Source organism: Seriola lalandi, unplaced genomic scaffold, assembly GCF_002814215.2.
Source record: "Seriola lalandi dorsalis isolate HSWRI2012SDOR001 ecotype SW California unplaced genomic scaffold, Sedor1 jcf7180002054778, whole genome shotgun sequence".
Taxonomy (NCBI): Eukaryota; Metazoa; Chordata; class Actinopteri; order Carangiformes; family Carangidae; genus Seriola; species Seriola lalandi.
Genome location: NW_019525331.1, coordinates 122,607 through 134,078, shown reverse-complemented (window position 1 = coordinate 134,078; position 11,472 = coordinate 122,607). Strand labels below are relative to the sequence as shown.

The 11,472-nt window shown below is 45.1% G+C and overlaps 1 protein-coding gene across 8 annotated transcripts in view; it reads right to left on the bottom strand.

Annotated features, from left to right (window-relative positions):
* Window positions 1-166: 166 nt before the first annotated feature.
* The window catches only part of LOC111669172 (filamin-C-like), a 47,612-nt gene continuing 36,306 nt past the window's right edge, over window positions 167-11,472 (bottom strand). For 2 of the 8 annotated variants that reach the window (XM_023425425.2, XM_023425431.2), the window contains 18 exons: window positions 10,338-10,430; window positions 9,528-9,627; window positions 8,617-8,757; window positions 8,304-8,432; window positions 7,996-8,184; window positions 7,508-7,669; window positions 7,133-7,336; window positions 6,875-7,027; window positions 6,458-6,580; window positions 6,089-6,334; window positions 4,616-4,885; window positions 4,353-4,490; window positions 3,499-3,614; window positions 2,767-2,899; window positions 2,184-2,360; window positions 1,880-2,098; window positions 1,121-1,327; window positions 167-1,031 (listed from right to left, as the gene is read on the bottom strand). In XM_023425425.2, coding sequence (XP_023281193.1) covers window positions 844-1,031; window positions 1,121-1,327; window positions 1,880-2,098; window positions 2,184-2,360; window positions 2,767-2,899; window positions 3,499-3,614; window positions 4,353-4,490; window positions 4,616-4,885; window positions 6,089-6,334; window positions 6,458-6,580; window positions 6,875-7,027; window positions 7,133-7,336; window positions 7,508-7,669; window positions 7,996-8,184; window positions 8,304-8,432; window positions 8,617-8,757; window positions 9,528-9,627; window positions 10,338-10,430 — 2,988 coding nt within the window. In that variant the 3' untranslated portion in view covers window positions 167-843. The remainder of the gene's footprint in view (window positions 1,032-1,120; window positions 1,328-1,879; window positions 2,099-2,183; window positions 2,361-2,766; window positions 2,900-3,498; window positions 3,615-4,352; window positions 4,491-4,615; window positions 4,886-6,088; window positions 6,335-6,457; window positions 6,581-6,874; window positions 7,028-7,132; window positions 7,337-7,507; window positions 7,670-7,995; window positions 8,185-8,303; window positions 8,433-8,616; window positions 8,758-9,527; window positions 9,628-10,337; window positions 10,431-11,472) is intronic. The other 6 variants (XM_023425428.2, XM_023425432.2, XM_087179073.1 and 3 more) reach the window with 4 other exon arrangements.

The following is an 11,472-nucleotide window of genomic DNA, read 5'->3' as shown; positions in this document are numbered from 1 at the left end:
CTCCTCAGATCACCTGGTTCAGTTCACCTGGTAACCATGGTGACGAGAGGAAACACAACATGACGACTCTGACATGTTTTCATTGATGTGATCATGTGACGGTCTGTGTCTGAGACTCCGCCTCCTGTGACATCAGCAGATGAACTTTAATTATGCCTGCACAATCTGAACATATCAAACATTTATTTCATTCATCCACTGATACATATAAAACACTATAAAATGTCACTCTGTAATACTGTGGAACATCACCTGCTTCATCACAAATAAACGGACTCCTCTCTGCACCTCCTCCCTGTGGTAAAAAAAAACAGAAGCTCCTCTTCACCTCCTCTCCTCTACAATAAGACCATTTTCTGTCAAAGAAAACAAAAGAGGAAACAAAAGCTCGGAGAATAAATAAATGAAAGTCACAGTTTGTCCTGATCCTGATCACTGCAGCTTCAAACAGGAAACAGGAAACAGCTGACGAACCTGCTGAGAGCTTCCACTCATCAGAGGCTGATTGTCACTAACATGAATCTGAGAACAGGTGAGAACAGGTGAGGTTTACCTGACACACTGTTTACCATCAACACACTCACCTGTCCACACCTTCTATCTGAGCATCAGGCCACTGGTCACACTGAGATGAATTCAAACTAATTAGCAGCTGGTTCGTTAAGCTGCTGATGTAAAGATGGTTAACATGAAGCTGCTGCAGAGACACAGGACGCAGGTAGAAATGAAACTTTGGCACAAAGAATGAAAGAGTGGCAGGAACACGAGTGAACAGTCTTCAGTGCATGGTGGAGGGAGGGAGGCTGCAGAGGGGGGGCGGACATGAAGACCAAGAGTTCAGGTTCAAGGGACGGTGACGTGGAAGGGACTGCCGGGGACGTTCTCGTCCCCCCACTTGACGATGAGGATGTAGCTGCCCTGCTCTTTGACGGTGTAGGTGATGTTGTACATCCTGTTGCCCATGTGTTTGACGTACACTTCCTCACAGGGCGTCTTGGGGCCGTGGACCCCCACCATCAGCATGTTGGTGCCTGCAGAGCCGAGGACAGAGAAACAGACCACAGTGAGAACCTCAGCTTTCATCTCCTTCACGTCTCGTGTGTTCACTTCCTGTCCTCACCTGCTTTGCTGCAGTCGACGGTGAACGTGTTCTTCTGACCCACGAAGGCCTTCGACAGGCCGGCGCCTCTGGAGATCACTTTACTGGCGTCTGAGGAGAACTTGGGTAAAGAGCCGAAGGCCCCGCCCATCATGGACGACTTGGTGACAGTTTCCACGAGAACAGACGACGTCTCGTGGAGACTGTGTCCCCCGGAGAGACGAGGTCCTGCAGAGACATTTAAAGACACATGAGATCAGTGGAAATGAAGTTCACAGCAACAACACACGAGTCCAGTTCACTTCCATCTGGTGCTGGTCTGCACAGTATCTGGAGAACCTAAAGGAGATTCTGTAGTTCCTCTATGTGGTTCTTGGGGTCAGTTAGAAGGTTCTCTGGGTCCAAAAGGTGGTTTGGTCTTAGAGGAGGTTCTAGAGGTCTTTGGAAGATCATGTGGTCTTTGAGCCTGAAGGAGACTTTAGGCATCTTCTAGGTTCTTGTAGTTATTGATTCTGGTCCAGTCCAAAGTCAAGTTCTGTTACAGCTTTGGTGCAGACAGTTTTACACATTGTACTGATTTGGATCTATTTATTATAGAATGCAACTTTTTTGGTCTTCAGTGTTAAATAAAGTAAAAATACAGCCTCGGGGTCAGTCCCGGTCCAGGTTTATGTGACCTGTGTCTTAATCACAGGGTTACAGGCTGGGTTCACGTCCCAGTTGTAGGTTTGTGCAGAACCTCCAGTCTGTCAGAGTGGTGCTGATGGTCCACTGACTCACCTGAGACTTTGGCCTTGAAGGGGCTTCCTACGATGTGCTGGGGTCCCCCGTACTTGATGGAGATCAGGTAGCTTCCAGGAGCCATGGGTGTGTAGGAGACCTTGTAGCCCTCAGGACATTCCTGACAGTCCATCTTCACTTTGGACGGTCCATCGATGGTGACGGACAGAGCTCCGGAGCCGGCGTTACAGGTGTTCACGATAAACTCTGAGGCCACACCTGCAGGAGGAGATGACACCCGTTACACCTTCTTCACTGGATGATTCAAGACTTTAAAATGAAGGTGTATATTATTGGTGTGTACCTGTGGTTCCTCCCTCCAGTCCCGGTCCAAAGGCAGACACCATGCCGGGATCTCCGACCTGTCCTGGTTCTCCCACTCGAATCTTGAAGGGGCTGCCTGGGACGTGGCTGCCGTTGAAACGAACATCAATAGAGTGGATGCCGTTTTCCCTCGGGATGAACCTGATGGCGTGTTGATCTGTAGAAACAGAAGAAGAGTTAATGAGACTCAAACTGAGTTTAGAGTTTCAGATGGATTTCCATCATCAGCTCTGTACCAACAGAAATGCTCAAATCTTTTTGCTGCAGTGTGACATAGTTTCTGCCGTATAAGTTATGCACTGTAGAATCTGTTTGGTCCTGATTCTGTTCAAGGGAATTCTGACCAATAGATGTCAGAGTTTCAGTTTTCACTGCAGTGAAGATGGTCAGAGGGATCAGATCATCAGGATCAACAGCTGTATAGAGCTGGGTGTCATCTGCATGGCGGATAAAGACACATCCAGGTAAAAACAAAGAAGCAGTGGATCTAGACTCAAGCCTTGTGGGACTCATCAGATCCTTCCACTGGACAGTTTGAAGACTCAGTGACTTTTGGGTCTTACCACTGTCCATCTCAGTGATGTAACACTCCTCTATGGCTCCTGATGGTGTGTGGATCTTGGCATCGATCAGCCCTCTGGCGCCGTTCAGCTGCACAGCGAAGGAAGCCTCCTGCCCCACTTTCAGACCCATCTCCTTATGAAGAGCAAAGGGGATTCATCTGTTAGCTTTATGCTCTGCTGTGAATGAACGTATAGCTTAATATAAACAGTGTCTGAGGTTTTCTTCAGACCTCAGTATAAAACAGGGATTTGATTGAGGGTTAATCAAAGTTAGCAGTAATTACTGGTTTGTTTATTAATGTAGCTTGGTGGTGAAGTCAGTCCTTCCATCTCATGAAACTCTAAGAGTTTACTGCTAACAGTGAATCAGCCTGTAAACACAAGTAATGGTGTTACTGCAGCAGCAATAAATATTTTCTTCTTTCTATCTTTTTAATTAAAGCACGTCGACTTTCCCTGAATAAAAGTTTGTGTTTGTGTAAATGTGCATGAGGAGACATATTAAGGCTTTAAATGTTCACCACAAAGGTCAGAGGTCAAATCTACAGATATAACAGGAGATACATTTACACACATGATCACAGAAATACACTCATGTCAGTCAGACACTAATAATAAATCTATTCATAGAAAATCTAAATGTCGCTCGTTAATTTAGCAGATGAGCCATCAGAGGGTTTAATATGGAGGGACTCAGCTGTCTCATCTGATCTAATGATGACGTCCTCTCACCTGCAGGCTGGTGATGGTGAGGCGGCGGGCGTCGTCAGACAGCGTGGCGATGGGGACGATGAAGGGAGAGTCTGGGATGTGTTCATCATTGAATTTAATAGAAACCTCATAATCACCTGCAGAGAAGACAGAATATACCAACTTATTATATCAGCATCATGTTAATGTCAGTGGAGAATGAAGAATATCGTCCAGTCATGATTTTTCATCATTGGATATGTTTTATTTGTTACTGCTGACGTGAAGGTAAAATATATGACTGGTTTCATACCTGTGTTTTCCCTCAGACTGGATTAGATTTTATGTGTTTTCATTTACTTTTGATTTAATTTTCTCTCATTTTTACTTGCATTTGCTACAATTCACTGTTTTATTATTTGCTTTGTAAATGTTGTGCTTGGTATGATTGTTAAGAAAAGAACAATACAAATAAAGTTTATTATTCATTATGTAAAATCTACTTTTCTTTTGTCTTCTAAATTAACAGTGCAGGTGATTTCACCGTGATATCACTTTGTTCCGTTTTACTTTTTGTGGTTTTGGCTGTTATTGTTATTATCTGTGGTAACATTTCATTCATTCAATGTGACCGTGGTGAGTAAAAGGTGAAATCCTGCCACTAACATATGATTGTGTTGTTTACCTCTTTGATTATTTGTTTGGTTGTTTGAGTCTCTGCTGTACAGAGCGGAGCGTTGTCTGCTTAGTGACGAACATTACTGTTGTGTTTATGGGGCGACTCTCAGCGATGACACGAATATAAAACTGTAGTGGACCTGTAACTGAGCCTTGTGGCCACTGTAGTCCTGGGTCTTAGTCAGAACCCTGATCTAGAGTCTGTGTTACAGTCTCACCAGGCTCCTGAACCACGTAGGCGACTCCACAGGATCCGTCCTTCCTGTCCTCAAAGGTGATCTCGGCTTTGCTGGGTCCCTCCACAGCGATGGAAAGACCCCCAGCTCCGGCCTCTCTGGTCCAGATACTGAACTCGGCTGAGACACATCACACATTTCACTTTTATCTTTTATGTTTTGTCACATATAAAAGAATAAAATCATGTTGGGACAGTCTAAACTACCCACATATAATGGAAGTAAAGTGAGTGAGTCGAGCGCACCTGGGATCCCTGCCACTCCTCGGTCCAGTCCAGTTCCTCCTGCTCGGACCTTGTGGGCCCCTCCCTCTCCCAGGGGCCCCACAGTGAACTGGAAGGGGCTCCCGGGCACGTGTTGGCCCCGGTATTTAACGTTAACGGTGTGAGGTCCCATCTCCTGAGGGATGAAGCGGACACTGTAGGTGCTATCCTCTCCTTTAATGATCTCTGCGTCCTCCGTCTTTCCCCCAGGACTCGTCACCTGAGCTGTCATCTCCTGGTTACCTGCCTCACCTGACAGGGAGGGAGGGGAGGAGGAAGACAAAGAGAGAGAGGGACGTGGATCAGATGGTTTGTGGTCTAAAGAGTGTGGATGTCTGCAGAACATGCACGAAGACGTAATGGATCGCACACTGGTTAATATCTCATTAATACACACTCAACCTCACTTTTCAAGTGCAAGTCAGGACCCAATCAGTCACAGAGCTGTTGTCATGGTGATCTCAGTTAAGTCTTTGTGGTCTGTACTAAGGTCCCTGGTCTACAGTGGACATATGGGACATATTCAATATCTCATGTTCACTACAAACTGTCAGGTGTTTAGAGTCTCTGTACGATCCGACCACAGTTTCAGACTTCTCACAATTTATATCTGAATCTAAATTTGAAGAATTAAGCATTAAAGCATTAAATTAAATGAATGCACAGAGTCAGATTCAGATCTGGTTTCTGTTTCCTGCACCATGACTGGGGTCTAGGTTGGTTTACGGTGAACCTGAAACTGGTTAAAGCTTAGGCAGATAAAGTTAGAGGAAACATAAACTGATGTGGAAACAGATGTCGACACAAAACCAGTATCTGAAGACTGAATGTGTGCCAGCTCTGGCCCATGTTTGGCCCAGACTCAGCCCAGTCAGAACTCAGAAAGTGAACCAAACCACAGCATCATGATGACGATATAATGTTTGTTCGTGTTTGTTTGTCACCTCAAAGCGACGACACATCAGATTATGATTTTATTAAGACAAAGTGAAGAGAAGGTGGAGACGAAATGAGCAGTTACAATCACAGTCAGCGTGAAAATACAGCTTTAAAGAAACCAGTTATTGGGGCGTCGAGTGGCGCAGTGGGTTGAGCCGGCGCCCCACATGTAGAGACTACAGTCCTCGCTGCCGTCGGCCCCGGTTCAAATCCCGCATCAGACGGCCCTTTACTGCATGTCATTCCCATTTCCTGTCTCTCTCCACTGTGCTATCCAATAAAGGCATAAAAAGTCCAAAAAATATACTTAAAAAAAAAAAGAATCCAGCCATTAGAGTGATGCATCATGGGTAGGTTTCTGTTAGAATGCAGTCACATGCAGCAGGACGTTAGCTGTTACAGTGATGACTTTCACACACATGTACAGACACTGAAAACCTGATTAAACATCCTCAGTTAGAGTTTAAAAGGTTAGAAACTCCACACACACTCGTCCACACACACACACACACACACCGTCCTGCAGAGGCGGTCGGCTGCCGCTGAACCCGCTCAGACTCTCTCGGCCCAGGAAGTCTCCAAACACGTCTCTGAAGGGGTCTCCTCCCACCTGCGTGCTCTCCTCCACACGCACCTCCCTCTTCGTCTCCCCGGCTCGAGTCTTACTGATCTCTGTCCTCTCGGTCCGGGTGTAGGTGTGGCTGCTGCGAGTGAACGTCCGAGTCAGACGCTCCTGAGCCGAGACCATCTGAAACCAGTTCCCTGAAACCAGCAGGAGATGCGGGGAGGAAGGAGGAAACGAGGGACAAAGAGAAGGAGGTGAAGAGGAGGAAGCGGGGAGGACAGGTGCAGACAGGCAGAGGGGACAGTGATGTCACAGCTCACCTGGTATTTTGAGGTTGAGGTCACAGGTGCTGCCCACGGTGGCGATGGACGGCGCCTGACGTTTCCTGGTGATGCTCTCCTTCATCCGGCCCTCGCCGAACACCTTCACTGTGAATGGACTTCCTGTTGGACGAGACAAGTTTAACTTAAAGATGAAATCTGTCTCTCAGCTGATGAAGTAAAGACATGAAACATTTAACACAAATGTAAAGATCCTGAACACACCAACCAGACCTGAAACCTGCAGCACAGTGAGTTAGACAGACATTACTTTTTCTGTTTTCATATAAACAAATTAAAACTAAAATCTGGATTATTCTTTGAACAGAAACTGGTGAAATGAAGGTGATAAAAGTCCTTCACACTTTAACGCACAGGTACGTTTCCTGTGTAGACGCTCATCGGTCGGGCTCGTACCTGGTACGTGTTGGTCTGCGAACTTGATGTTGATGATGTAGTTTCCAGGTTCAGTGGGACAGTAGGTGACTTTACAGGTGCCGTCCTCAACGTCCTCACAGTTGATGTCCACTTTACTGGGACCCTCGATGGACAGACCCAAACCTCCATAACCTGAGAGAACCAGACGGTGAGGAAAATTCATCACAACGTTTGTCAGGAAACTGACAGAGGAGTTTCCTCTCAGCTGACATGAACTTTAACAACTTTAAATCTTACCTGCGTTCCTGGTGTCGACGATGAACTCAGCCACCTCGAAAGTGTGTCCCTCCACCAGCCCCTGACCGTAGACCTTCACCTTACTGGCGTCTCCGATCTCCGACTGACCCACCATGATCTTAAACGGACTGTTGGTCACATGTTTCCCGTTCTTCTTCACACTCACCACGTGTTCACCCACTTCCTTCGGCGTGAACGAGATACCTGCAGGTGGGACGAAAACTTCAGTTGCAGGTAGTCATCACTGGTTGTTTATGTTAGGCTACAAAATATTGGATGCCTCTTGGATAACTACCACAAGTTATCTACTTAGCGTTAGCTCAATGTTAGCTTGAGCTCCTGGACTGAACTGATCTGTGAACAGCAGAAACTGACCGATGTGTCTGTTGGGAAGTCTCTTCAGCAGACATGGCTCCTCATTTCCAGATGGCGCTCTGATGGTTGCCGTCAGACTGCTCAGGTCTGTCTCTGTGATCTTCAAGGAAACATCTGTTGCCGTGCCAACATTGAGCTGAGACGTCCTCATGGAGTCGTCACCTGCAGGTCAAACACAACAACATGAACATGCTGCAGTTGCTTTAAAAGGACGGGTTGGTTTGGACTGTTGGGACTTGAAGATAAAACAGAGTGTCGTCTGCGTAAAGTGAAATCAGTGCTTTACCTAAATATAATATCACTGTGTGCAGCACTGTGAAGAAAATAAGTGTTCTTACAACTGAACCCTGAGGAACTCCACAATAAAACTCACACAGGGATAAAGTGGAGATACTGAAATCCTTCGGTCACAGAGTCAGACACAGCTCAACCGGTCACATGATTTTTTGTGTGTCAAGAAAAATCTTAAATCTTTAAAGCTGTGTTACCGGTGATCTTGGCGGTGAAGGGACTGCCAGGGATGTGTTTGTCATCAAACTTGACGATGATGTTGTAGTCTCCAGGTGCGGTGGGCAGGTAGGACACGGTACAGGTCCCGTCTTTGTTGTCTTTACAGCTGATCTCTGCTTTAGACGGACCCTCGACAGCCAGAGAGAGACCACCTGCACAGAGACAAACTGATGAGGACCGGCCCATCATAAGAGACTTCATTCAGTATAAGACGCATTTCCACCAGTCAACACTCTCTGGTCTACTGTCAATGAAACTTCCTGCAGATTTTTCACGTTATTTCTACCTTCTCCAGCGTCTTTAGTGACGATAGTGAAGGTGGCCGGTCTGTTCACGGTGCCGTGGCTCAGACCGGGACCGTACGCCGTCACATGACCACTGTTGATGGCATCAACGTAGAACTGAAGAGGACTTCCTGAAACACAGAAAACAAACTGTGCATTACTGATGATGTTTCATGATTGTATTAAAGTTAAAACATAAATCCAGAGTCTGATGGATCCTGAAGCTGTTTGCTGATGACACTCTGCTCTTTGCCTGAGACACAGACCTCAGATCAGCAGGAAAGATACTGAGTAAATATATTCTGGAGGTTTCACCTGGGATGTGGTTTCCGTCATATTTGATGTCCATCTCATGCAGACCTCGTTCAGTCGGGGAGTATTTCACAGTGACCGTGCCGTCCTTGTTGTCGGTGATGTGAGGACAGGCGGTTCGACCAGATGGCATCCGCACTTCACCTGGATAACGAGTCACCCACAGCAGTTCTTTAACTTATCATGGTCGCCACTGTTTATCGCCACTGTGGCTTTGATGGTAAATTCTTACATTCAAAGAGATTTGAAAATAAAATAATTTGAAAATATGTTATTAGTTCCTGTTTTTTCAAACTTTAAGTCCAGTGATTTTCTATATTTTTCTTATTGTCATTAAATCCCTTGTGCAGACCCAGTCCAACAATGAATGTATGCTACTAATAACAAGTATTATGAGCCTGATATATCCTGTTAGGAAACTGAGAGACAAACTGACGCTGGTGGTTTGATCTGCTCATGAGATTCACTGACAATAACATTTAACATTTAAACTCCCTGAATCAGGAACTCAGTATTATTATATATTCTATAGTATATATACTTGTGTAAGTTCCCCACAGCACTGGGTTTCTGATAAGTAAAGAAAGTAAAATTGGTTTCTACCATGAAATGGATTTTCTCTCCCAGGATACAGAGAATCATGTGCTGCACAGACTGTACAACTCCTCCGGACAAATGTGTGATCTGAGATCAAATCTGAACCACTCATACAGTTTAAACAGAAAGATCAAGAATACTGATGATGTCATTTCCTCTGCAGCACATTTAACTCTTTGAAACACAGGAGTCCATACTGACACTTACACACGTTACACACGTTATTGATCGTTATAAATGAGATGTGTAGTTCTGTGTTCATGTGTAGCAGCTGAGATCTGATGTAAAATAATAAAATCAGTGTAACAGCATCTTACCTGTGATCTCTCCTTTCTGCACGGTGAAGGGAATGACCAGACTGAAGGGGCGGAGCATCGGCTCTATCCCATCCACGGGGCTGATGGGATCATTGGTCGCCTAAAACCAGAGCCAGAGGAGGGGGGGGGGTGTTAGTAACATTAAGGGAAATTTGTGCAGCTGATGACTCTGTATGAAATCTGTTAGTTATCAGGTAGAAGAACCCCCCCCCACCACCACCTCCCAGCAGCAGCAGCAGCAGCAGCATGCCGATGATCGTGCAGATAAAACATGCAGCTCCATGTTGTTAGAAATCTATGAGTGAATGTGGGTTAATATTGACTGAAGCTCCAGTGACACGACAGAGACTGAGAGCTGATCTGAGGTCAGTTTATATGAAGAGCTGATCTGAAGTCAGTTTATATGAAGAGCTGATCTGAAGTCAGTTTATATGAAGAGCTGATGTGAGGTCAGTTTATATACAGAGCTGACCTGAAGTCAGTTTATATGAAGAGCTGATCTGAAGTCAGTTTATATGAAGAGCTGATCTGAAGTCAGTTTATATGAAGAGCTGATGTGAGGTCAGTTTATATGAAGAGCTGATCTGAGGTCAGTTTATATACAGAGCTGACCTGAAGTCAGTTTATATGAAGAGCTGATCTGAAGTCAGTTTATATGAAGAGCTGATGTGAGGTCAGTTTATATGAAGAGCTGATCTGAGGTCAGTTTATATGAAGAGCTGATCTGAGGTCAGTTTATATACAGAGCTGACCTGAAGTCAGTTTATATGAAGAGTGTCACATATAAATATAGTGTGTACAGTTTAATACCCATGGAGGGGAGAAGCCCACATAGGGAGAGTAGGGCTGCTGTAACTGAAGCTTGTCACATGGCTCCTCTATTATTGGGACGGTGTCACTCGCCTGACGGGGAACAAGTGCAACGGTCAGAAACACACACACACACACACACACACAAAAACACACAACAACACACAACATGCACAACACAACTCTACAGCCTCCACGTTTGCCAGAAGAAACAACATCTGTGTTTCTGAGCTCTGTGAACGTGACAGTGAACGCACCATACTGAAGGAGACCTTTAATTTGAAAAGACCAAAATGAAACCCCTTAAAGACACTGTCCATGACGTCCCTCAATTAGACTGATCCATTAATGATGAGCTAAAGGTTATTAAAGTTCATGTCAGGGCTCAATCAGCTGATAATTAACGAGGTTATTACTCAGTAACTCTGGTATTTCTGGTTTCCTGCACAGACTTATGGGTAAAACATCTGTTTAATGTGAAAACAACATTACAAGCAGTTCTTAAATGAATCTGTAAATTCAGGTTTATTCAGAAGGTTTAAGTGGATTCTCTCCACAGTTACAGGATTGTCTTAAACAGCCTGGAAGAGATTCTTAAATTAAGGGAAAAGAGTTTTTGCCCATTAAACTGAGCAGACTGATTCTAAATACCTTAATCACATCGTTAATAAAGGTTAAATGAAGGCAGATTTCCAGTGTCAGGTCTTTAGTGTGTTTAGGGGAAATTAAAGATTGTTTCACAGACTCCACTGGTAAACATGGAAGTGATGCTAAGCTAATGTTCAGTTATAAAATACAACATCTGCTGTAAATCTGTTATTACAATATTCATCTAATGATCCAGTGGTTCCCAGACTGACTGACTCATGACCTGGTTTTCCCATCAGCCCCTCTGTCGTCACCCTCATGTCTCTGGTTTATATAAACCTCCAGAGACTGAAGAAGTAAAGACTTCCTGTCTGGGAACCACTGGCTTCTGTGCTGGACTCTACAGGTCTGGACTCTACAGATCTGTTCTCTATAGGTCTGGACTCTACAGGTCTGGACTCTACAGGTCTGGTCTCTATAGGTCTGGACTCTACAGATCTGTTCTCTATAGGTCTGGACTCTACAGGTCTGGACTCTACAGGTCTGG